Here is a 27,259-nt window from a genome sequence, read left to right as displayed (position 1 = left end):
ACTACACTCTGCCTAGCCCAGATCCTCCTGTAATTCCAGCTGGGTACAGTATTCTTCACTTCCTGTCCTAAACTGTGGTGTAACATTGCTGCACTCTGCTAAACCATCGACCTGTTATACCATGAAGGCTGCTTCTGTGGGAGATAAAGTGACGCCTTGTGTATAGTTTGTAAAGCATTTTATGGTCCCTCACAGCAGAAGATGCTGTATAAATGTTACACTATTATTATAATCTCTAAACATTTTGGGCTAGATCCTCCCCTGGTGTAAATTAGCATAGTCCAGTTGAAGTCAATGATGGAGCCACACTGATTTCCACCAACTGACTCTGCCCCGTAGAGTTTTAAAAATCATAATCGCATTAGCTTAATTAATGTAAACAAAGGAGCCAGAGAAAGAGAGGGAAGGTCGCTGATAATGGAGCATATATTCCAGGTGTGATTAGGCATAAAGCAGGAAGTCTTTGAAAAGTTGGATGTCTGATTTGCACTGATGTTTGAAATATGTGTGCTCTAGATTGGAATTAAAAAAGCAAAACCGAAGCAATCTGAATGATAGACTTGGTGGTCAGCTAACTTATCCCTTAACTCAATACTTTTGCACCTTTACCTTTCAAATGGGCAGATGATCAAGAATCGCTCTTGTATTGTTTATTTGCCATATGACTTTTTTTGTTGTTTTAAAGCATTTAGTTTGTGGTTTTGATTGACTAAAAGTGGCAATTGTGGGGGCACAGTACGTGAAAATCCCTCTCCGCATGTGCTGTGCAAGTGCACATCAAAACGCTGCTTGGATTTCTCTTGTCATTCCCCCTTCAGGTGCCTTTCTGGAATGGATGCAATGAGGATGAACACTGTGTCCCTGATCTGGTCCTTGATGCTAAAAATGATATTCCAACTGCCACGTGAGTAGATAATCCAAACGAAATTGTCCTGCTAACCAGGAAATCATGTCACGAAATGCAGAGGATTGCGGAAATCAGATCACAGGTTTAGCTCTTCTCATTACAGAGGATTTTGTCCTGAATTTTTTGTCTCTCTCTCTCTCTTTTTGTCTTTGCTTTTGCCCTGACATTAACCATCTATGGTCCATGTCCCATACACACGCTGTACATATACACCGTGTTAACAAATGATGAAATGCATCATAATTAAGAGCATGCATGCAGAAGGAGATGAATCATGCAGACCTGGTTTGTTTGGGGTTTTTTTGGAGGGAGGAGGTGTTTGTTTTGGGGGTTTTTTGGGGGGGGAGGCGTTGTGTTTGCTGTTTTCATTGTTTCCGAAGGGCTTATCAAAATATAACGTGTTTTTGTTTCTCGTGGCTGGGCTGGTTTGCCCTTTGCAATGGATTTCAGTGGCATTTTCATTACGTGTTTCAATTTCTATTCTGAGAGTGATGCTCTTGTTTGGACTCCCATCATATACTGTAACCACATTGCCAAGGGCTTGCCTGGGTCCAAATGCAGACTAGCTAGCTGCCCAAAGAGGCTGGCATCTGGCTGCCAGCATTAGCATAACGAGCTAACAAACCCAGCAAGTCTGCCTGGTTCTCAGAGTAAAATGCAGTAGGGCATAAAATGCAGGAATTTCTTCACAGAGCAGCTGGATGGTGGGTGGAAGTGTTGTGGCCTCTGCTTCAATGGCCTGCATGATTCCTGTCTGACCCTATCCTTGCCCCACTCATTTAGAGTCTGTGTTCCTGTGGGCCATCTAGTCCAGTATCACGTCTCTGAGAGTGGCCAGTGCCAGACTCTTCAGAGGAAGGTGGACAGACCCTGCAGTAACAGGTGTGGAATAATCACATCTTAGGTCTCATCCTGGTGTCTGATAGGGAGCGATGGGTGAAGCCCTGAAGCATGAGGTTAAATATCTCTGCCAAAATGTTGGTTATTGTCACGCTGTCTGGGAGGACTTAGGAGCGTGTGGGTACCTTATTCAGGGCAGACTGCCATAAATAAGGTAGGAAACCCAAATTGGCTGTGAATTTTATATTTCATTTTCACCAACCCAGCAACAAATATAAACCCCTGAGGCACCGTAAGCCAGATCAAGGCATCACAGACAGTCCCCTCAGGCACTCCGATCCACTAGCCAATCAGCCACACGAGGTTCTGTGATAGATGGATGCTTCCCTCCAAAAATCACATAGATTCCAGGTTACCCCCAGTTCCAAGCGTCACCCAGGTCTGGTTGCATCCTAGATCTCACCCTGCAGCCAATTCTATAATAAACTATCCAAGGTTTATTAGCTAGGGAAAAGAAATGAGTGTTATTGGGAGGTTAAAGCAGGTAACATATATATACAGATGAATCAAAGTTCGTAATCTCAAAAGGTGGCAGAGATGTAATAAGCTGCCAGTTTCCCCAAAGTCTTTTCAGGGTATCTAGATTGTCTCTGGGGATCTCCGCTTTGCATCCAATACCCTTCCGTGTAAGAGTTCAAACAGCCCAGAGATGAAGGATTTTCCTTTGTATTTATATTCGTTCTCTTAGAACAATCTGATAGGGTCACCACCCACACAGGCTCTTCCTTTGATTGACGGAGCGAGTTGAGTGCATTGAGAGTCTTTGACCTCAGATCATCACATAATGGCCACATGCCTTCAAATGCTCACGAATTAGCACTTTCCTTTTAAAGTTCTTCCTTTGCATTGTACAAGGCTTCTTTCTGGTTTGATGGGTTACTTGGTTACAGGGGTCTACCCAGTGTAAATGTTTGCTAGTACATTATATCAGCATGCAGCTAAGTGAAAACAATGCATGCAACATCCCATTAGTTTTCATGAAGTTTAAACGCCAAATACCTTCTTATACATTTAACAATCACTTTGATCTATATTAATACACAAGTGAATTGTCCTGAGGCTTTGGCATGAGCTGGCACCTAGTCTGCCAGCGTCACAGTTATCATTAACTATAAAACTCTGGATTCTCTTGATATCCATAGAAATATCAACCCCTTTTGGAATTTTGCTCCGATCTTGGAGCCAGACTTTTAAAGGTATTTAGGTGCCTAACTCACATGGAAATAAATGGACTTAGGCACCTCAGTCCCTTTCAAAATCTGAGCCTTGCCCTTAACTTCTTCCTGCGGCAATTCCATTTTATATATTTGTATATTTCATTAATTTTCACTTTTTCTGTTTGATTTTACTTGTATTTTACAGCCCCTAGCAAAGTCCAGTAAATTATCTTCTCTTCCCTTCCTCCCTCCACTCTTGTCTCTCCTACCCCCAGTCTGCCAGTGCATGCCCCACCCAGGAGATAACCTCATCCCGGGCACACATGTGCAGTGTGTTGGTGATGGACAACACAACTAACAGGTTTCAGAGTAGCAGCCGTGTTAGTCTGTATCCGCAAAAAGAACAGGAGTACTTGTGGCACCTTAGGGATGCTGATCAGGTGATTTCGCAGTTTCTTTGACAGTGTGTGACACAGTCTCTCAGCATAGTCTGTGTGATATGTAGATTGTAATGGATTTTTTACCTTTAGTCCTTTTAAGGTGCCACAAGTACTCCTGTTCTTTTAACACAACTAATGTTTGACACTATGGTGACGAGCCTCAAGGAAACCTGTCCATAAATACACAAAAAAATGCTGCTGTCACCCAATTATGGGTTTGATGCATGCAGCAGAAACAAGTTTACATTTAGTGTCCTGTGGTCACTTATAAAATCTTCCTAGTAAAGGTTATCTAGGAGGAGAAAAAGAGCCCGCTCCAATGTCCATTAAAATCAATGGAAAATCTTCCATTGACAGTAGTGGGCTTTGGATCCAGCCCTAAATATTTAGCTGCTCTCTTTGCAGTTTGATTTTGGTTCCTGTAATATAATAATTAGTGACTGTGATTCCCAGGAATGTTTGGGCCTAAAAGAGCCCTGGTGCTTGGAGTAATTTTAAACATTGATACTGGGAAAATAGAGTTGTAGAGAATATTTGTGTCCGTAGCAATTGTGTTCAGAACCCATGCTCTGTAGTTGCTAGGGGAGTAGTCTGCAGCAGCCGTTCTCAAAATGTAGTAACCTGAGGACTCCCATTTTGATTTAAAAATTTTCATGGACCCCCAAGCCAGCTTCTAATTTTCCCCGGGGGTACTCAGCCCCAGGCCCTGCCCCCATTCCACCCCTTCCCCCAAGTCCTCACCCTTGCCCCCACTCCACCTCTGCCCCTCCTCTTCCCTGCCTCTCTCCACCCCCTCCCCCGAGCATGCCCCATCCCTGCTCCTCCTCCTCCCTCCCAGCGCCTCCTGCACGCCGCTGAACAGCTGTTCCGCGGCATGAAGGAGGCACTGGGAGGAAAGGGGAGGAGTTGATCAGTGGTGCCTGCAGCCTCAAACATGACTCGTGGATTCCCTGGAGCCAGGCATGACTCACGGACCCTCTGGAGTACCCTCGGTCCACGGACCCCAGTTTGAGAACCTCTGATCTACAGCATGGTTTTTGTTAGCATGTCTATAAGTGTCCCAATGTTCCTAGAGAGAATTTTCAAATTGTAACAACACAAGCAAGAAATTTGTTTTCCTTTTTGCTGAGGCTACGTGAATTCTCTTCCACCCGTGCAGCTTGTGATGTGGCTGCAATAAAATCAAAGCACTAAAATCAAAGCCAGGCCCATTGTGTCTCAACACATCTTCCAGAACAACTGCAACAACAAATGTCTTTTCTCTTCATTCGTATTTGCTGCAATTCATCAGATATGCGACAGAGCTGCTGGTGCTACTTGTGATGTGGTCATGAAATGCCATCATTACAGGGCTTAGGGAAATATGCAGTGCAATATTAAACATGTGCACTGACTTTCTAGGGATGTGCTTGCCAGATCTGCGCATCACACTCATGGAATGTTAAACACCTCCGACCAAATTCTGTACTGATTACACAGGGTGTAAATCAGTGCAGGATATTTCCCCTCAAGTTAACCAATATAATGACCTCAAACCCGCCTTCCCCTGAATGAATAAAAACCCTGAATCCAAGCACTCCTGAATCAAGACCTCAATCCTAATTTTGTGGCCCTTTCCCATTTATCCTTTTTTAGCGCCCAATTTAGCAAGATATTTAAGCACATGCCTAACATTACACGTATAAGTCATCCCCTTGACTTCAATGGAGCTATTCAGATGCTTTAAGTTTGCTGAATAGGGGCCTTAATGTTTCATCTTAAATTGTACGTTTGCAGATATTTATGAATACAGTCTACCGCTCCGACAATGGCTAGCAAATGAACAGGGCTCGGTGCAATTTTTTATGGTTTGCTGTTGCACATCAAGTTTCCAATCCAACTTCCAATGAAGTCAGTGGGAGTTTTCCCTTATTGGCTTTGATGGATGTTAGATCTGGCCCTAAAAGAGAAACAAATATAGGGATCTGCTGAGCAAACCACTGTTAAGTTTCTGTGTGGAATAAACCTATTTGTTGCTGCAATGATGCTGCGGTTGCTTCACCATCACAGGTAACACATTGGTCCCCGCTGCTACATTTTTCCTTTCCTTTTTTTTTTAATATAAAAAAAATTGACACATCCATCAAAAAGTCTGCCAAGTCTGCCACTGTCCAAATTCTTCCCTGGCGCGACTCCATTGCTATCAGTGCACGTATGCCCGGGCTGAGATTTCAGACAGCAAAACTGACGTTATACATCATCTTGACCTTTTTTCTCTTACTTTTCATGTAATGTTTTATTTAGGAGACAATAATCATGCCCAAGTGTGATGGAATGCACCCCTGTATTCACACCCTACACACAATTGTAATAATCTGTACAAAGTATGCTGTGTGCAGAATCATTGGAAAACTCATAACTTGCTAATCAGTAATATCCTGGTGAAAGGTGTACAGCAGCACTACGTGTGAAGTTATACCCTTCCCCCATATGATGTTAAAAGTGCACGTTCAAAACTCACATAGCACCCAACTGGTCAAACAGGCCTGTCTTGAACAAAGGAGTGTGTGCTTGCCTTAATTTGCATTTAAGCAGTAAAAAAGTCATTAAGCAGAAAGGGGGAAGGGAGGAAACAAAAGGAAACCGGCATGTGAGCATACAGAGGTGAAAAAACCCTGCGGGGTCCTACACAGACTCTTTGTCTCCTGGTTCTCAGCTGGAAATGTTTTTGAAAGGGGGAAAGGAAACTATAAAAAGGAGTGGCAAACACCCCAAGAAACCCCTTTCACTTGTCCTTGCCCTCCTCAGTCTTTGTACCTAAGAAGGCAAAAGAAACAGCCATTAGACTTGAAGAGTTTGGTCAGTAATGCTGTTGAAAGCATGTGGTGAGAAAATTTGCTTTAATATAGTTTGTTAAGTTCTAGTAGGCACTAGAAAGTGTTTTATCTTTATTTTTCTTGTAACCATTTCTGACTCTAGTGCCTCATTGCTTGTACTCACTTAAAAGATATCTCTTTATAGTTAATAAACTTGCTTTATTGTTTTGTCTAATCCAGTCTGTTTAAGTTAAAGTGTCTGAGTAACTCTACTTAAGGTAATGAGCTGGTGTATATTATTCCCTTAAAAGAATAATGGACTTAATATATTTGGATTGTCCAGGAGAGGGCTGGGCAGTACAAGACATACATTTGGGGCGAGGGAATCCAGGACTGGGAGTGTGTTGGGGGCACCCTGCAGAAGTAACCCAGGCTGGTAAAAGCCAGAGTGTACCCGCGTGTGGCTGGCAGGCTGTAGTTACACACAGACACTCAGGGTGTAGCTTGCATGCTGGAAGGCTGTTTGTAAGCGCCCCAGATGGGAGGTATTGCAGCAAGGCATTGTAAGGCTCCCAGGGTTGCAGGTCAGGGGTGACACAGAACCCTCACTGCTCTGGATTGCACCCCAGTATGTCACACCAGGGCAGTTAGACAGTGTTATACAACAGCCACAGCAAACGAGAGTTCACAGCTACTCTATTTAGAACCACGTGACTCCTTTCCTTCCTGCGCAGCCTGGGGTATGACAGGCGCACTGGGCAAAGATTTACTTGCACTAGCATTCCCAGCCACGAATGAGTATTTCTTTTTCTTCTTACCTTGGTGATAAGGAGAGAGATTGGATTTATGGCAGCCCTTCAGGCAGTTGTAAAGGATTTATGAAATGGAAGGGCACTGCCCAGTTCACAGAGAGACTAATAAACAGAGCTGGGATGCATTATTTACTGACATTCAGCTCAGCTCTGGCAAGATAAAAAACCCACTAAGCTTAGAAGAAAGAACAGCGACTCAATCATGTTTCTATTTCGTTAGTGTGCGAGTGCATTTCCTATACAGTATTTCTTCTCACCAATGGTCCTCAACAGAAGACACTGTGAGGCCAAGGAGGTCTGGAGAAGATCCCCCTTGAAAGCCCATCATTGCTATCCCTTGCTCTGCCACAAGGGGCACTGTAGTAGGAACAAGCGAGCTACTTCCCCTCCAGTGGCAGGGGATGTTCCCCGTCCCCACTATCCTGGACTATTTGGAATTCATTCTTTTCCTCCCTAAGGCACCTGGCGCGTAGCAATCTACCACCCTGTAAAGGAGACTTAACTAATCCTCCAAACACAGTGATGCACAAATTGTTCATCTACATGAAATATGCTTGCAAGCCTGGCGGGCCCGATTTTCAAACAGGGCCTCTGATTTCTTCCACCTGCAAAACAGTTCTGCACGCAGCAGTATGTACAAAACCCCCTATTTTGGTTGCACAGACTTGCGTTTGTGTATCCAGGTTGGTAGCTGGGTATCAATGTTCATGGCCAAATGCAAGCGTGCCTACTGTTTCACTGATGCTAACATTTGCACACATTTTGCGGGGCTGATTTAAAGGCATCTGAAAACTTAGCCTGTACTATTTGTGTGTAATGCATTAAGCACATACAACTATTGTACGGAGAGTCTCACATTCATTCTAATAGCTGTACGCAAAGACAGCATTTCCAAGCATGCTTATGTACAAACTGATCAATACATTTATTTAACCAGTTTAAATGCAGTGAAAATACATCTTCATTTACCTAATTGGAGCAGCTCAGAGCTCAACTTACTGTGTGTCGATGCATACTAATCATGTAAACTGCCTCCTATGTCAGCAGATAATCTCTTGGATGTATAAGGCGCCCCTGATTATATAAGATCTTTCATGCTATGTGTCTTCCAAAGCTTTTACAGATGAAGTCCTCTAATAACAATGCCAACCTGGCCACTGCTTTAATGCTCTGCTTTTCTCGTAGGGAGTATTGCAGAAGAGTACTGAGAAAGTCACCGTCGGATTGCGCCGCCTACACACTATCTTTTGATACCTCCGTTTTTATCATAGAGAGCACGAGGAGGAGGGTGGCTGTAGAAGCTACACTGGAGAACAAAGGCGAAAATGCATACAGCACTGTCCTAAACATTTCCTTCTCGAGAAATCTGCAGTTTGCTAGCTTGATTCAGAAGGTAAGAACTCCTTTAGAGTCTTCTCCAGTTGGCACTTGTGTTGGGAGCAAATCATTGCCAGTAAAAAAGAGAAATGGCCATCAGTGGGCCTGGGCCTGCACCAAGGAAGCTAATGAGGGTTTTGCCATTGACTTTAGTGGAAATGAAACTGGACCACAAAAAGAGGAGTCATTAGATAGTAAGGGGGAGGTATTGTATGTGTGTTATTCAGTGTATGATGTGTGTTATTCAGTGCAGTGGCTCAACACTGTTACTGTTCTGTTGCATTTCCATAGCCCCTTCCACACTCACTGTACAAAGATTAATTTAGTCTAACAACTCCAATGAGGGGGTACGTCGGGATTGCCAGACCGGATCAGACCCAAAGTCCATCTCGCCCAGTATCCCGTTCCTGACCGTGGCCAACTTCAGTGGAAGGCGCAAGAGACTCCAAAATATACAATTTATGGGGAAAGCTGCCCCATATTGTTCCCTCCAATGAGCATGCCCTTGCGTTGGTCAGCACTGAATTTCATCTGCCCCTCTGCCGTGTCCCCTTAGCATTTTTTGGAGCCTACTCTAGTCTTGAGTAACCAGAAAGATTCCACGTCATCTGCAGATATTGCCATCTTGCTGTTCACCCGCTTTTCCAGATCATTAATGAATATATTACAGCACCCCGGTCCTTGTGCGGAACCTTGGGGCACCCACCCCTCTGGTGAAAGTGTATCATTTCTTCCTATTTGCTTTCTCCTAGCCATTGTCTAATCCATCACAGAATGTTACTTCTCACCCATGATGACTTAGCTTAATAACCTCTCATGATGGACTTTGTCAAAAGCTTTCTTTGGAAAGTTCAAATAAATCAAATTAATTATTTCTCCTTTTTCCACCTTTTTGACACGCTCAGAGATTCTAGGAGATCAGAGGCATGATTTTCCCTTACAGAAGCCATGGTGGTTTGTCCCCATCATGTCACATTCATCCAGTTATTTTTATAATTCATATTACTCATTGTTGCAGAGAATTGAAGTATGGTTTCAACCAATTATCCACATTTTGCAGACAAGGAAATTAAGCCCAAGGAATGAAATTCTAGTATATGCAGCGGCTCAGCACTTTAATCACACTTCATAATAGGCTTTCCATGGGACACATGTGTACCTCAACGACACACATGGGCCTCAGGCTGGCCTCTGTTTAGGCAGCATAGCCTAATGCATAGGGCACTGGACTGGGAGTCAGGAGACCTGGGTTCTATTCCTGGCTCTTCAGTTCCCAACTCTGTGCCTCACTTTCTCCATCTGTAAAATGGGATAATGATACTGACCTCCTGTCGGGACCCTGGTTTCAAACCCAGGCCCACTGGATTCTCAGCAAACAGCCTTGGCCATCATACCTTTCCAATAGGTCAGACTACCAGGAACTCACAGACATGGGTGGGCCAGCTACCAGTGTTCCATGGCCTGCTTCCTGATTGGCCACATGGCCTTGACCCTGATTGGCTGGTGACCCTATATAAACGTCCTGCTTCCTTTCTGGCCATGTCTGAGCAAAACAAGCCATTGTCTGCTGCGAGCTACACGGACTCACCTGACCCTGCCTTGCCGCCCCACCTCATCCTGACTTGCTGCCTCACCCCTCCAGCCAACCCCCTATACCTTCCCCTTGGATTAGATCTCCTGGCTATCAGACCTTTGTGTGGACTCCCACCACTGATCTGGACTGCCCTTCGACCCGCCGGACCCCAAGGCATTACACCTTCTTTTTAAAGCACTGAGGGATCTCCTGATGAAAAGTGCTAGAGAAGATTATTAGTACTTGATTTCTCCTTGCAAAACTGAAAGCTGTTCTAAAAACTCAGGGGGTTAAATTAACTGGCCTAAGTTTCCCTGTTGTCTGTGGCCGAGCCAAGAATAGAATTCAGAGTCCTTGACTCCCAGTTCTGTGCCTTAACCACATGACCACATTTCCTCTTAATCACTCTCCCAGATTTTCTTCTTCCTTGCCTCAGTTTCTAAGAGGAGAAAAGGTCAGGAGAAAGAGAGTGAAGAAGTATTCAAATGATCTTCCAAAACCTCCCGGTGGCACTGGGATGCTTTGCTGTAGCTAAGAAAGATGGGATTAATCAAAGAGCATTGCATTACTCATCTGCAACACATTTTCTCCTTCTTCATTTCTTGGCAGTGCAGCTCTCTGGTGCTCCACCACTGTGGTGCTCCATGCTGCCTGATGTTCAGTCTTTACACTCATATCCCAGATCATGGCCTACACGTCATCCTCAGAGTCGGGTGCAAAGTGAACCTGGTATTCTTTCAGACAGTTCTCACTATAACTCCTGAGATGGAGCTAGTTAAGTATGCATTGTAACAGGGAAAACACGGTGTCTCTTTACTTATCGAGGCTAAACATACATGGGGAAAATAGATGCAGAGCTTATTGCTGTGGAGATCTCGGGATTGGAATCTAACATGACAATAGAAACAGGAGCACCGCTAAAGGGCGTTAGAGGATGTAACCAGATTATCTCAAACTCAGCGCAGAACCAAATCATTTTTGAGCGCTAATGAAGCTTAGTTAGATTTTAGTGAAAACTTTTCCATTTTCACTAGTTATGACTGAGACCAACAGCAAAAGGAATGGCCATATATGCTGATAAGAAGAAGTTCCACAATTTCCTCAGAGAAGATGAAAATGTAATGTGGGATCTAAATCTCCATGCTCCAGGGCAGAACCAGTTACTAACTGCCTGGGGTCAGGAAGAAACTGCTCCTACATTCTGTTCTATTCCATGATTGTGCATTACAGGGAGTCCTGCACTTCTCCCTGAAGACTCTGGTACTGGTCTAGGGTGTGGGATAAAACAGACCCCATGTCAGATCCAGCCTAGCGATTCTATGTCCGTAAGAAGTTTGTCGATGCTTTTGACTTTTAAGCTTCTAAGGATGTTAAATCCTTCATTATTAGAATACAAAACGATTTTTTTATTTGTAAGTGCCTGAGACTCACTAAGATGCTGAGGAACTTATTTCCGCCTTTGCTTTGGCACGCCTACGGCTTTAAAAACAATTCTCCCAAGTTGAGCACGCTGGTGGCCAAGTTTCAGTCAATGAAGAATTTTTACTGTTGAGTTATAGCTCCCCTGAAAATATGGGCTTACAATGGAAACAGAGCCATGACTTAGAGTTGGGCCAGTCGATGCCATTCTAATACTGCTTTGCAAGCGGTATGCTGACTGGAAGATTGAAGGCGGCGCATATGTTTCGAGTATTTGGGACATACAGGGCTCTGTTGAAAACCAGCTTTGCTCAACAAAACAGTCAGAGTCTGGGAATGACCAAAAAATAAAAAGAAACCTCGGATTTATAAACTTCATATGGCAGCAACCACATCACCCACTTTGTCATCCTGCATGTATGTGTGTGGAGAGAGAGGCAGCCTTTCCTCTCGCATCTTCAGGCCTCCTCGTGGTGAATGGAAGATCTTGGCCTTTTATTACAGAACCATCATGTCATGTTGCGTCTCTAGCCACTGCAGCTGCTGCTGACCTAGGTTCAGAAGTGAACTCCACGGGCCTTGTGTTTTCTGGGGCACTTTCTGCTCCCCTGAGAACCCTAAGCAGGATGTCCTGTCATCTCAGGCCCAGCGCCTCTCAGTGGTTTGAGCATTGGCCTGCTAAACCCAGGGTTGTCAGTTCAATCCTTGAGGGGACCATTTAGGGATCTGGGGCAAAAATCTGTCTGGGGATTGGTCCTGCTTTGAGCAAGGAGTTGGACTAGATGACCTCCTGAGGTCCCTTCCAACCCTGTCTATGATTCTATCTTTGGGGGTGCATTTCATGTATGTGTTTCAAACAGCTAGCTACCCTCTGCTTCCCGGTCCCTCCGAAGGCCCAGACTGGAGGAAGGAGGGACTCACTCCTTACCACAGCCATGGTTTACCTTTCCTACTTGGCTTCTTTAACAAGACCTTTTGATCCAACTCCACAGCCACCATAAACACTCACACACAGGCATGCCCCAGGATACATGACAGATAACCCAGATATTTCCCAGTTCATCACCCTCCATCTATCTAATGGTCTTCTCGCAGTCATCCCCATGCTCCCCAAGCACCACCCTTGGCTCCTTTCTTACTCCCCTTTTAGACAGATTTTCCTTACATGAAAGGCCTGTATCTTTTTATCACTGGTTCTCAAACAGCTTAGCATGCCCTGCCTTTCCCCACTATCACCTCTAAGAAATCTGGGCCAAGCGATCATTCAGCACTTCGCTGACATTTCCGCATTGTGTCTAGGCTGTGGAGAGCTTTGATCCATCATTCTGGTTGGGAGTGTAGTAAATGTCTGTCAGCCGTCCAATGGGCGCTCAGAGGAATTCCTGAGACCTCCAAATCCTGCTTCTTGGGAAATGTGCTGATCTTGCTGAGAATTCATTCATCCACTACATGACTTCATAACCATTCCGGGTATCAAATAGCTCCCATTTGGTGGTTTAAAAGTTGTGCCAATGGAAAATTACGGGACATGTTGCCCACAAAATTAGAAAAATGTAAGGGTCTGCTCTGTGTTTTCTGATAGATTACTCCAAATTAACCAAGGAAAAATGTTATGAGATGTAACAGAGTAAGCGCCATGCAGCAGCGTTTAGAGAAAACACTGTTGCCAGTTACGAAAGCTCAGCTCGACTAATGTGCTCCTCGCTACTGTTCATTACAAAGACAAATCGACTAGAGTAATAAGTAGCTCCTTGAGTTTCCAGCTAACTTCGGGATTGTACTCGGTGCTGTACAAACACACAGTAAAAGCCAGTCTTTGTCCCAGGGAGCTCATAGGCCAAATAGACAGAGGATGGGAGAGAGTATTAGTAGTGCCACTTGACAGATAGGGAATGGGAACCGCGGCACAGCGAAATGCTCCAGGTCACGCAGGGAGTTTGTGGCAGAACCAGGCACTGGACTCAGAACTCCGGAGTCCCAATCCAATGCCTTAGCTAGAATGACATCTTTCCTCCCTACATTGCAGCATCGCTGTTACAAGCTGTATTATTTGGAGCATTACTGTAGGTCATTTTTTTTGATGAAGCGTTCCCTTGCTGACTGTATCGTTAAATATAGCAAGTTTATTTTATTGTTGCATTATCTTATTATTCCATTGTCTGATTCATTATTGGGACAGATATCCTGCAATCTCCTGGACAAACCATATTGAACTAAGTTAAAGTGTCTTAAGAGGTCATTGCGTTAAAAATGCAAATGTTATGTAGTATCGTGGGCTGGTATGTAGCATCTTTTAAGGAGGAGACAGGACTTAGGTAAACACCGGGAAGTGTCATGTGCTTCCAAGGACTCTTGAGAACAATGGACCAGACAAGGCTGAACTTCTAGCTGAGCGAGGTTCCCGGGAAAAACTTGGGACGAGGGGAATGCAAATGTCTCACTACCGGGCCATCCTTTGGAAGCTGCACCTTGAAGAGAAACCCATTGTCTGGCTCATGACCTAGTCCCGGTCTCTTCAAAGACCCAGCCTGGCTAAAGGAGGGACTCCGTCACTCCTGGGGGAGCTAGTTCCAAGCGAAAGCTGTTCTGAACTGGTGACCACAGGAAAAGCTCCTGAGTGGGCTTTGAAGAACTAATCACCAGCCAGAGCCCTGGTTGGAGTTAGGGGCTGATTTCTGGGAAGCTTTTTAGCATGCGTGTAGATTCTTGTGTTGTTTTTAGTGTGTTTTCTCTGTAATGGCTTTACCTTAAGACTAGACGGGCTTGCTTAGAAAGAGCTGTGTGAGAACTTCTAACTGGGCCATTGCACTGTCTACTTCCTCTGAAGGGAGAAGAGAAGCAGGCCTGCTTAGGCAGGCTGCCTTTTGCTGGGGATACCACAGTATGGTCAGGGGACTGCACAGCCTGGAAACACCCTGGTTGGGTGGGACTCTCGTCTCCACCCAAGAGAGGTGACCCCAGAGGGGGAATACTGGTTCAATTGCCCTGACTTGTGGGGATGATTATTTACTGTTTGTATTAAGATAGCACCTAGCTGCCTCAGTCATGGAGCAGGACCTCCCTGTGGCAGGGGCTGTACAAAAAGATGCCCCCAAAGAGTGTACATTCTAAGTAAGTTAATTATCACTAACATGTGGTCACCATGTAATAAAGGAAGTTGGGCTATTTCTTGTTATTTCTCTAGCACATTTGATCATAGAAAATCTATTCTTCTTTGTGATTATTGGTCCAAGGATAATCAGTTTTATTTGGTCTTTTTCATTCATCGCTGTATCTAAAATCCCAGAGTAGGATTTAAACCAAGAAATTTGAAATTGGCTCTGTGAATGTGATACTAGTTTAACAGAACTGCATGGGAAGAATGTCTGGCCTTCAACAACTGTAGTTTCCCTGTTTTTTAAGCTTCAGTTCGGATGTCTTTCGGTCCGTGTGCACAGCCACAAGGAGCGTGTTGGCTATGAGAAATGTGCTGTGGGTATCTCTGGTGTTTCTGGTAACCTGTGGTATTCCATTTCAGGATGATACAGACGTCAATATTGAATGCATGAATGAAGAAAAGCGCCCCAACAAGAAGGTGTGCAATGTTAGCTACCCCTTCTTCCGAGCCAAAGCAAAGGTAAAGATAGTTTCTGCTATTTGACATGGCAAGTCCAAATGAAATATGAGGACAGGGAGAAAAGTTCCTCCACTGAGCCGAGCCTCTGTTGATCGCTCCCAGAGAAACACTGGGGCTGCAGATTCTATTTCAGCCATTGGAACAAAGTAACCTAGGGAGAGCAGAGCCCCACTTGCTTCCGGAGCTAAGGGGGAGCATTCCTGTCCAGATCTCTGCCCAGAGCCCTGCCTGCATTGGGGCTGGGCTAAGGATCTGGCCCAACAGGGATGAGCAAAATGATTCAAAGACTAGTATTTGCTTTCTTTTCTATTGCAGAAGGCCACCAGTGTTAGGGGACAAGAGGTCAGCTAAGAGGTGTCAGCAGCATAAAAGTTGCATTGAATCCTAGCCGATCTTCAGGCAGCCAAATTAAAACCAGTCACACGGAGACAAAGAATTTGACTTTAATCCTTTGGCACAGTTTAATGTTGGCTGTTCCGATCTGCTGCTGCCTTACAAAATGAGTCACCTTTTACTGGTTAGGTAGAGCAGGCTAAATTCTTCTCTCTTCCATTTCAACCAGACCCTCTGCCCCTCATTCATCATACTGGAGATGTTCACGTGAATTTGCGCAAAAACAAAAAAGAGAGAGAGACCGAATGAAGGAAACCTCACTAGTATCAGTTTGGTGAAGAGCGTATCACGTCTAAGGGTGTTTTCTCAGATAAACTCCTCGGTAGCACTCTTTTTAACCCTATCCATTCATTTTAGTTCTATATCAGCTAATATTTTAGAAACACTGATCAAACATTTTAATGAGCGTCAACATATTTAGTTCATTACATATGGGCTCAAAGACACACTTCACTTGTTGTTATTCAAATTATTATGTTATTCATACGCAAATCCTTGCACTAAAGATCTTACAATCAAAGTTGACAAGACACAGCAGGTGGGAGAAAGGAGGTATTGTTATCCCTACATGACAGATGAGGACAGGAGTGGCAGAAGGTCCCTAAAAGTGGGGGGGCCGCAGGCGCCTGAACCGTGGCACCGCCGTCACATCGCCCCCTTCCTCCCGAGGCCACCCCCCGTACTGCCCCTTCTCCCTGAGCCCCCACCCTCGTGATGCTCATTCCCTCAAGGCCCCGCCCCTTCCCCCGAGACCCTGCTCTCGCGTTGCCTCTTCCCCCCCAAAGCCCCACCCCCACACTCTCTCCTCTCCGCTCCTTCCCCCTGTCGCTTGCCTTTATCGACAGTAAAAGGGGGGGGGGCATGGCCCCCTGGATCTCCCTGTTCTGGCACCCATGGATGGGGAATTTAGGCACAGAGAGATTAAGTAACTTGCCCAAGGTCACATAGCAAGCCTGCGGCAGATTCAGGAATTAAACCCAGATCTCCAGTCCTGTGATTTTACCACAAGTTCCATTCTGACAGCTTAGTATCCCTGGACTTGGAGGTTTTCAAAAGCCAAACTGAAATCCGGATTTAAATGTTGCAATTCTCAGAATGAGCTGAAGGAAGATCATGGATATGATTTTGCATCTGCATCCAAATTTCACATCTCCAGTGTTTGTGGCACATTTTACCAATATGAATATTTTTTTTCTTCTTCTAAACAAGGAATGGATTGCACCTTCAGCAAGTTCACGGATGACACTAAGCGGGGGTGAGAGGTAGATAAACACTGGAGGATAGGGATAGGGTCCAGAGTGACCTAGACAAATTAGAGGATTGGGCCAAAAGAAATCTGATGAGGTTCAACAAGGACAAGTGCTAAGTCCTGCACTTAGGACAGAAGAATCCCATGCACTGCTACAGACTGGGGACCGAATGGCTAGGAAGCAGTTCTGCAGAAAAGGACCTGGGGATTACAGTGGACGAGAAGCTGGATATGAGTCAACAGTGTGCCCTTGTTGCCAAGAAGGCTAATGGCATATTGGGCTCCATTAGTAGGAGCATTGCCAGCAGATGGAGGGAAGTGATTATTCCCCTCTATTCGTCACTGGTGAGGCCACATCTGGAGTCTTGCATGCAATTTTGGGCCCCCCACTACAGAAGGGATGTGGACAAATTGGAGAGAGTCCAGCGGAGGGCAACAAAAATGATTAGGTGGCTGGGGGCACATGACTTATGAGGAGAGGCTGAGGGAACTGGGCTTGTTTAGTCTGCAGAAGAGAAGAGTGAGGGGGATTTGATAGCAGCCTTCAACTACCTGAAGGGGGATTCCAAAGAGGATGGAGTTAGGCTGTTCTCAGTGGTGGCAGATGACAGAACAAGGAGCAATGGTCTCAAGTTGCAGTGGGGGAGGTCTAGGTTGGATATTAGGAAACACAATTTCACGAGGAGGGTGGTGAAGCACTGGAATCGGTTACCTAGGGAAGTGGTGGAATCTCCATCCTTAGAGGTTTTTAAGGCCCGGCTTGACAAAGCCCTGGCTGGGATGATTTAGTTGGGGTTGGTCCTGCTTTGAGCAGGGGGTTGGACTAGATGACCTCCTGATTCATCTATGATTCTATGAATTAGCATATATATCAACTCCCTGTATGTTATGTTAGAGGGGAAATGGGGTGACAGGCTGACGTGTTGGACTATAAAGAAGCAGGTCATGACAGAAGCTTTCCCAGACTCAAAACAATATATTAGTCTGAAACCTTTGCCTGTCAGGAGCTCGAAAATGATGGATATGCTTCATTCACGTCTCTAGAATGTAAACCTGGCAATAAAGCTGTCTTGTGTGCTTGTGGCCATAAAATAAAATGGAGCAGCCCGATTCCACATGACCTACAGCGGCTAAGAATGCATCTGCGTGGCATCAGGTAGTTCGGGTCCTGCCAAAACAAAGACAAGCTGGAAATGGAAATTTGGCCCTGGGAGCCGGACTAGAATTTTAATATTATAATCAGCTGTGCACCGCCCCAGACAGTTTGAGGTCATTGCCACGTTTTTTTCAGATCTGCCATTAATGACATTTTATTGTTGTTGGAACGTCTCTTTGGCACTTCTTGTCCCCCATCGGTGGAAACAATGCCTCAGATGTGAGTTAACTGTATGGCACCGTGAGCCTGATAGGCCTTTAACAAAAAGGATTTTTTTGTTCTCTATTCTAAATAATAATAATAATTTTAAACACACACACACAAACAAACCACCAAGTCAGTAGCTGTTTTCTCTGGAAAGATATGGCTCTGTTTGAAACTTGCCAACCTCTCGCGTAACATTTCATCAATGATCTTTCTCCCACGCACTTTGTGACTGGCTGGAAAGTTGTGCTCTGCTGCGATAGGGTTAATGGGAAAGGATGGTGGCAGAGGGGAAGCTCATGTCTGCGACAGCTGGATAACTGTATTTGTTTAATGTGGTTTTTTTCAATCTGTTTTTAATCTCTGCAGGTGGCTTTTCGCCTGGATTTCGAATTCAGCAAATCTATTTTTCTTCAAAGCATGGAGATCTATCTAACTGCCAACAGGTTAATGATTGCATTATTTTTCTGTTCCCTTTGCACATATTTATCACCTTTATTTTCTAACTAAATACAATGCTGTCTGCACAGATCTCGTCTTAGAGCGCCTGTCATCTTCTCCCTCCTGTTGCAGCTTAACTGTTGATGGTTTTCACCTCTCCCTCTTCCTCCCCATGCAATGGCAGCCTGAGATTTTTAATTGGAGTGAGTTTGGAGAGCACAGATACTCTACAGCTTTGTTCATAGTTGACAAGAGCCTGCATTTCAATCTTCAATATCTATTAGCATCGTTCAGCAAAGCTGGCAACCTCTGCTCTGGAGGCACCCAGGGCATAGCATATGGAAATTAAATTACCTTTGGCTGTTAGAAAATATGTAGCGCTGTACTTGTAAGTCATGGCTCGCTCTCTCTCGCTCTCTCTGGATATCTGATGTGCTTCAGCTGCCAGCAATATTCCAGGGTGTGTGGATGAATAGAAAGTGACACTTGGCAATGCTTTTCGTTCAGCTGCTTTCACAAACACAAACACTCCCCGTAAAAATACCTTATGCTTGTAAAGTTCTACTCACCCACTTGCCCGGCACAAGTAAATTGTTTTGACAGGCAAGTAAAATCTGATTAGGGTTTTGTTGGTTTGTTTTTGTTTGTTGTTTCCCGCATCAATCATCATGGCAAAGGGCAGCCAAGGAGATTTTGTGCCTGGGCTAGTAAATGTTCATGACAATTTTGCAAGGCTGCTCTGTGCTCTGAGGAAGGTTTTGGTAACCTAAATTCACTGCCTTGACCTGGGAAAAGTTACTAAGGAAAATCTGCTTCTGTCAGCTCATTTGCCAGTAACATAAGAACATAAGAACGGCCGTACTGGGTCAGACCAAAGGTCCATCCAGCCCAGTATCCTGTCTACCGACAGTGGCCAATGCCAGGTGCCCCAGAAGGAGTGAACCCAATAGGTAATGATCAAGTGATCTCTCTTTTCTATGACTTCGGCACACACTTACTTGGCATCTTCCAGAAAAACACAAGAGGGCAAATTCTGACTCATCCAGAACTGGTTTCAAAGGCTATGTTTACGCTGCCTTGTAAACCCGGGTCTGTGGGACCCTGGCTTCTGGGCTTGGTGTTTCCAAACCCACGCGTCAGTGTCTACACTGCCTTGTAAACCTGGGTTTACAGTTGCTGGACCTGGGTCTCACAGCCATACTGCGCTACCAGGACCTTCTGACTGGGTCCTGCAGCATGAGCTGTGTCCACACTGCAAAACGACAGGGCTTGGACCCAAGTCACAGCAGGACTCAGGTTCTGACCCATCCCCCTAGCAGGGTCCTAGGAACTGGGTCCCATGTGCTTGCTGACCCGAGTCCGACTGATTTGTGTGTGCATGGAAGTGGGGCTTGGGCTCAAACTTGAGTGTAGACATGGGTGCAAATCAGAGTCTGATCCTGTACTCACTGAAGTCAATGGGCCTTTTGCTGTTGATTTCAGTGACTGCAGGTTTAGAGCCAGACACTGTACAACTGAACGAGTGCGTTCTGCCCAGAGGCAACCCAGTTTCCTTAACCTAAGTCTGCGTGGAACATACCTAACTTGTACCATGCCCCAACCCTCTAGGGCCCATCCTCTAACACTGCACTATGTATTAACCAGCTCTCCCACCATAGATGCCTTCATACCCGTATAACTGCATCCATGCTACAGAGTTGTACTGATTCAACTAAATCATTTTCTACCAGTTTAGTTACATCATCACAGAAATTGTGTGTAGACAGTGCCTTTGTAAACTAAACAGAACTCTCCTTATTAGCAGTCGCTACCAGCTACTTCCTATGAGAGAAGATGCTTCCCTGTTGCGAATTCTGCCTTCTACTCTTGGCAATCACACCCCAAAGCAAAATAAAACGGACTGGGAATTATGAGGTTATGTGCTGGACTGAGGCTCTGAAATGCCAGCAGAAACCAGGCAGGAAGAGGGCAAGGGAAATTTTTAGACAGAAGCTTGACAATAAAGCAGAGAGAGAGAGAGAGAGAACATCATTTCCCTTATTCTAATAAAGTTTCTTGTTCAGTGTTAGAAGAAAGCATCTGGTCCTGTGATTCTTTACCATTTTCACAAAAGAGTGATGGACACAGAGTGCTGTTTGTTAGAAGTTCAACCGTTATTCTTTAAGATGTTTGTGTACCACTTTCCCAGCACAGCTGTTATGTGCCTGTGATCTCATTGGCCCGGACTGACTTCCATTGCTGTCCTGCGTAATTGTCAGCTTTGCGGCAAACACCGTGTGATCTAAGTTATTAACCAATCAGGATGCTTTTACTGTGCTGTTAACCAATTGTAGTTGATAAAATAATACTTGGTCAGTCATTTTGCTGTGAGAAATAGAAAATGAAACCAGGAGTTCCCACGACTGTGGCTCTTTGGGGTAATGTTGATCGCTAGTTTGGCTCCAGAACCACTGAGGTCTGAGTATCGCTGCTCTAAAGTTTAGGGGGCGGATTAATTCTTTGCAGAGTTTGTGAATCATGCGGTGTCAGCAATAAGTGCCTTTTATATGTTCCTATCCCACCAGCCCCGCCTGGTGTAAGCGCCAAGGTGAAGGGCCTCTGTCCCCTGCCCAAATAGGCACGAGTAATTGCAGAATGTTGTTACTGTCATTCCCCTGCCTTCCCAGAAATTCATTGCACAAAATCAAAGCAGTTCCCTATATTTTTTACCAGCTCTGACAGTTCATACGTGAAGGGACGGGCCCTAAGAAGGCCTTGTCAGCAGCTAGGGGCCAGCGTCCCAGCCCTCCATCGAGAATCAATCGTCCCATTTGGACTCTGTGCTGTGGAGTCAGCAAATTAATCCTCACGCCAGGGTGGGCTGTTTCCCCCCGCTGTGGGGAGTGGCCTAAATGCTGTTTTCCTTTGCTTGGCTTCCAGTGACAGCGAAGAACAGGAAAGTACCAAAGAGGATAATGCTGCTCTCCTGAATTTTCACCTGAAATACGAAGCCGACCTCCTTTTCACCAGGTTTGTGGTCATCGTGGCCGGGGGGTTGAGGAATCGGTCGCTGAGCAAACCCGGCCCAAACCCTGCAGCCCTTGCTCAACCCTGATACCCACTGCTCCCAGGGCTGCACGTTTCCCTGCCTCGGGGGAGGACGCTCAGCTAACGGTTTGCCTGGAATTGTTCCATAGAGACTGACGGGCTGGGGGCTCAGCTCCCTAAACTTGAGTCAAGGGTCTCCATGGGAAGGCTTCTTGCCTCTGCACTTCTGTCCACACGTCCCCAGCGCCTCTGCCCCGCAACGTGCTGCCGGGCGCTGGGTGTGGGGAGCTCCGCAGCAGGGAGGGGCGTCCTGGGCGAGGCCCCCTGCGCGTTTGGGGGAGAGAATCTGGCATGGGGGTGGCCAGCCTATGGCAACCACCTGTGTTAGATGGGAATAAGGGGAAACCACATGAAACACAAGGGACAAGGTTTTATTTTAAGGGGCTTTTTAGGGAAAAACCATTTTCCGTAACATATCATGTCTTTTTTTCTCTGATGTGTACATTTCTACTGCCCTCGGGTATCCAATGCAATTATCAGGAACTTCAATTCAGTGGTTAAAATGGTACTTGTGATCAGGTTTAATACATTTCAATGCATCTTCAAATGAGGGACAGGTGGTCCCCCTAGCACAAATCAATGAAATAAGGGACTGTCCCTTAAATGAAGGGCCAGGTGGTCAACCTAGGCCAGTCCCACCACCAACTACCAGCCTGTAGAACGGGCTGCCCCTGATTGGCTTCCCCGAGCTCTGGGAGAAGAGGGGAGCATGCCACAGAGGTGTGATGGATCCGCAGGTGCGGGCCCCACTTTGCATTTTGGGTTAGAGCAGCAGGGTTTGTGGCTGCTCTCGGAAAGGCGAGAGAAGAACGCACGTTGGTTTCGAGGAACGGCTCCTGGGTAATGCTGGCCGAGCTCTCTTGCGAGAGGACCCAGCTCAGCTGCGGTGAGGGTGTAATAACGCGGCGTAGCAGAACAGGCCCACGCAGCAGCTGGGGAGGCAGGAACAGCTGACAGCTAGCAACGCTGAGAACACGAAGGCTGCTGCGAGTGAGGCCGGAATATGCAGCCGGCGGCGGCTTTGCACACCCACTCCTGGGCGTGCAGTGACCTCTCCAGCTAGCCCAGATGTGTGGCCGTTTGTGCCACATGCAGAGAGGGACGTGCAACAACAGAGGCTGCAAACTCTGCATGTGGCATCCGAGCCACCAGTGTCCCAGCTGTGTGCACAGGAGGGGCGGGGGGATTGGCAGCATCAATGAAATGTTCCGGCTGGACTGGACCATATCAGATACCCCTTAAAAAACCACACTACCACTTTCAAAGTCGTGCAGCTGGGAAATCCTGGTGCACGTTGCTAGAGAGAAGACATGGGAATGACTCTTTCAGCGTGTAACTAGAACTCTCATTAGCCCACTGAAAAGCTTCCTTGTAAGGACCCAGGTTGCAGCTGGGGGGACGTATCCTTTGCCAGGTCTGTTTTGCGTACCGGGAGGTCTGGGCTCCCCAGAGACACGGGCCAAAGAAGCACTAACGCAGCGAAGCGGGTGAGCTGTACGGACGGGCTGATTCACAGTCCTGGCAATCGGCCCGGGCGGGGAAAACCTCCCTGTTAGCCAACAGCAAGAAGGGTAGGAAGTTTGTGCTGCCACCTCAGGCCCTGTGGGAATTCAGACAATGGTTGGCTTCGTGTTTGTAAAGTCCCATTCAGGGGCAAACTGGGACTCCGACAGGGACCCTGCGCTACGGCCTGAGAGACATGGAGCAGAATTTCTGAATTCTAACCGTGGCCACCAAATTAGCTGTTTGGCCTTGGGTGAGCCCCTGCCCCTCTCTGGGTATCGGCTTTCCGACCTGTAAAAGGAAGATGGTAACAGTCACTTTGCCTGCCTCATAGGGGTGTTTGGAGGAATAATTAGCTAGTGGTTGATGCTAAAGTGCTATACAATGACATCACTTTTCATCAGCAGATCTCAGCGACGGCAAAGGATTTCAGTCTCCTCATCTCCATTTGACAGATGGGGAAACTGAGGCACGGAGCATGCGGTGACATGCCCCAGGTGACCTAGCAGGCCGGTGGTAGAGCCACAAATAGAACTTGGGTCTGCTGAGTCCCAGTGCAGCGCTCTGTCCGCTAGGCCACGCTGTCTCCAATGCCTGAGTAAGAGCTCAGTGACACTGTTGTGGCCCAAAGCCCCGTGGGCAGCTCACAGAGGGTGCCCTCGGTGCAGATACTCATTTCTGCAGAGTGTGGGGGTTGCACGCTATCTCTGTGGTGCCATCTCACCACGCAGTGCCTTTGGGCGTCAGGGAGCCCCAGTGGGGTTGGGGTCGCCCCCTACCACGCCCTGGTGAAAAGCCTGTGGACAATGAATGGAAATGTTTGGAGGAGGGTCCCCGCACACCTGCCTTCCTGTGGCCTAATCCTGCACCAGACTAGTCAATGGGTGTGTAGCCATTGCCTCCATTGGGAGCTTGGTCAGGCCCTTAAAGGGGGTTGGGGGGACCAGGGGCGGATCTCTGTGAGGGAGCTGTGGGAAGCCCTGGGTGGCCATGGAGTTGACCCGGAGGCTCAGATCCACCGCGCTCCTAGCTTAGCATTGACACGGTGCTCATCAATGCAGTGGGTGAGCCCTGCAGGACCCAATGCCTGTACCGTACAAGGTCAGACTACCCCCTGATACAATGATCCAAGCTTCTGTGAGCTGTGGCACTTGGGCTATTACTGTGGTATCTTTCCTTTCCTCGGTCACCTGGGGCCGGAGTTTTCCTTATCAGCAGGGCCTCTGGCACTCCTTGCTTAGAGTTGTTTGAAGGGCATTTCCTTAGCCTGTTTGGAAAAGAAGCCCCATCTGGAGTGGGCCGTAGTCCAAGCTTCAGAGAAATCTGCAAAGGAGATGTTTGCTGTGGTGCTAGTCTGGATTGAATAACAATGGTACAAACGCAACTCTGCTTGGCAGCATCAAAGGGGCTACCGTTCAGGGCTACCGGCTTTGGGTTTTCTGCTGGCCAAGAGAGCGTTGGAGTGTTACTCCTGACTGGAGCGTGATGCGGCCATTACTTTGTAGCTCTGGCACTGCACAGCGTCTGTCTGAATCAGGATCCTTTGCATCAGAGAGGACCAGGCTTTCCCTACCGATTCTAGTGCCACCGGTGTTTCAGCTGTTCCGCGTGTTTCAGAGGGGAACCGCAGTGATTTCCATGTAACCCGGCTTCCCAAGCAGGCCACAGATTGACAGCAGTAGTTTGCAGTGGAGGAGTTAACACACTCTCACTGGCTTCTTTTTCCCAACAAGTAATTTCAATTCGGGTTTCTGGGGTATTTAGATTCCTACTTTCCTCCCAAGGTGAAACTCTTTCCAATGATGTAATTATGCTACATTATCATTTAAAGATTACAGTCCAGTTTTCTTCTACTGTGCGTCAGTCTGGAATACAGATATAAATGAGGCCAAGGTGATAACTCACCGACATTCCAGTGCAATGCATTCTTCCAGCCAAACCCCCCAGAGCCCTGCTAAATAGATCTCATGCAATATTTCATAGCATCCTGATTAGACATATTCCATATGGCATGTGGATTACACACAGGAAGGGAAAGCAATCTAAACCGGAGGGATTTGTATATTATTTAAAATCTGGATTGTGGGTGTGTTGTTGAAAAAGACTAACTCACACTGTGGTAAATACAATATAAATGAGAGGAAAAGATTAGTTTGCACATGAAAGGAAATGTAATGTGAATGTTCATTTTTGAACACACACATTGATTGCATTCATAAGACCATAAGAACGGCCAGACAGGATCAGACCAATGGTCCATCTAGCCCAGATCCTGTCTTCCAGCAGTGGCCAATGCCAGGTGCCCCAGAGGGAATGAACAGAACAGGGAATCACCAAGTGATCCATCCCGTCGCTCATTCCCAGCGTCTAACAAACAGAGGCTAGGGACACCATCCCTGCCCATCCTGGCTAATAGCCATTGATGGACCTATCCTCCACGAACTTATCTAGTTCTTTTCTGAACCCTGTTATGGTCTTGGCCTTCACAGCATCCTCTGGCAAAGAGTTCCACCAGCTGACTGTGCGTTGTGTGGAGAAATACTTCCTTCTGTTCGTTTTAAACAATTCCTCTTTGTAAAGTGTGGGTGCGATGCCCAGGACCGGCCACAGATGACAGCTCTAAACACGCTGCGGGACAGCATTGGTGAACTCTCTGTGTCAATGCTCAGCTGCCCCGCTTCAGCCCAGGAGCAGCTCAGCCGAGGGAGGGGCAGAAATGTGGCCACCTGAGTGCTCCCTGATCTGGGCCAGTCTCCCAGCATAAATCAGAGCAGTCTTCAGGGTGTTCTAATTTACAGTAGCTGCAGATGGCTCCGAGGAGGGGCCTAGAGAAGGCCTGGAGTGACCTCCGACCCCTGCAATAAGGGTGGCGGAGGAGCTGCTGCTCTGGCTTTGTGCACCACTGCGTGGAATTCTTCCCATGGCGAGCCAGCTATCGGGCAGCGGTGTGCCAGCAGCACGGTGTAATCAGCCACCGCAGAGCTCCCCAAAGGTGAAGGCCTTCTCTGTTTGGCTTGAGTTCCATTAAAGCCCTGCCCACGTGACCCGTTTGTAAAATTCGCTAGCCGGGTTTACATCCACATGCCACAGGTTTGAAACCAGGCGTAGCCCAACCCGTGGGGATGTTCTCTAGAGAGCATTAAAATGGTCTTCGGGAGAGAGCCGTGTGGCTCTGACAGGAAGGATGGTCTAGTGGTTAGGGTGTTAGTCTAGGAGTTCTGGTTGCAAGTTCAAGTTCTGACTGAGGTTTCTGCTGTGATCTTGGCCAAGTCATTAAAGGTCTGATTTTTTTAACGTATTAGGCATCTAATTCCCACTGAAATCAATGAGAGTTCGGCTCCCAAAGACATTTAAAAACGTGCCTAAATAGCTTTAAAAATCAGAGCCTACTAGCCTCTTGTGAGGATAACACTGAAGATTGTGAAGCACTCCGATACTATGGTAATGGGCACCATATACGTACCTACGGGTGTACATGTACGCAGCAGTAAAGAACCCACAGCAGCACATCCCAGAGCCTAGATCACCTGACTGAGGCGGGGGGAACGTGGGCCACTGCCGTAACAAGGGCGAGGCGAGTGAGGCACTTGCCTCGGGCGCGCAAAGCGGAGGGGCGCAGCTCTACCCCCCAAGCAGGGCAGAGGGGGGAGAAAAAGCTGCAATCAGCGGCGCTTCGGCGGCAGCTCTACCGCCGCCGCTTCTTTGGCAGCAATTCGGCGGCGGGTCCCTGAGTCCGAGAGGGACTGAGGGACCCGCCCCCGAATTGCCGCCGAAGAATGAATGAAGCGGCAGCGGCGGCAATTCGGCGGCAGGTCCTTCCCTCCAAGAGGGACTCAGGGACCCGCCACCAAAGAGCGTGGAGCCGGCCCTTGCCTCGGGTGCAAAAATTCCTTGTTACGGTTCTGACGTGGGCTGCGGGGCTACAAATAGCAGTGTAGACATTCAGGCTTGGACTGGAGCCTGGGCTCAAAGACCCTTCCCCCGCGCGGGGGTTCAAAGCCCGGGCTGCAGCCAGGGCAGCTACACCGCTATTTGTAGACCAGCAGCCCCGAGCGTCGGGACTCTGTGCTGCGGATCTCTTACTGCAGTGGTGCCGTCCCCTAAGATAAGGCGACATGGTAACCCTATTTTGAAAGCACTTTCACTGATATAACCCCAGGGCAGTTCGGATGTATTTGCTTTCCCACAATAGCCAGCGAAAAGCCACTGCCTTGCAATGGAGCATTTAAT

The 27,259-nt window shown here is 46.9% G+C and overlaps 1 protein-coding gene across 8 annotated transcripts in view; it reads left to right on the top strand.

Annotated features, from left to right (window-relative positions):
* The window catches only part of ITGA11 (integrin subunit alpha 11), a 156,654-nt gene that overhangs the window by 112,313 nt on the left and 17,082 nt on the right, over nt 1–27,259 (top strand). For all 8 annotated transcript variants that reach the window (XM_026648390.2, XM_026648394.2, XM_026648389.2 and 5 more), the window contains 5 exons: nt 819–904; nt 8,197–8,404; nt 14,898–14,996; nt 18,368–18,444; nt 21,359–21,448. In XM_026648390.2, the coding sequence (XP_026504175.1) occupies nt 819–904; nt 8,197–8,404; nt 14,898–14,996; nt 18,368–18,444; nt 21,359–21,448 (560 nt within the window). The remainder of the gene's footprint in view (nt 1–818; nt 905–8,196; nt 8,405–14,897; nt 14,997–18,367; nt 18,445–21,358; nt 21,449–27,259) is intronic.

This window comes from Terrapene carolina, unplaced genomic scaffold (assembly GCF_002925995.2).
Source record: "Terrapene carolina triunguis isolate 2854851 unplaced genomic scaffold, T_m_triunguis-2.0 Scaffold67, whole genome shotgun sequence".
Lineage (NCBI taxonomy): Eukaryota > Metazoa > Chordata > Testudines > Emydidae > Terrapene > Terrapene triunguis.
This window is presented reverse-complemented; position numbering and strand designations above follow the sequence as displayed.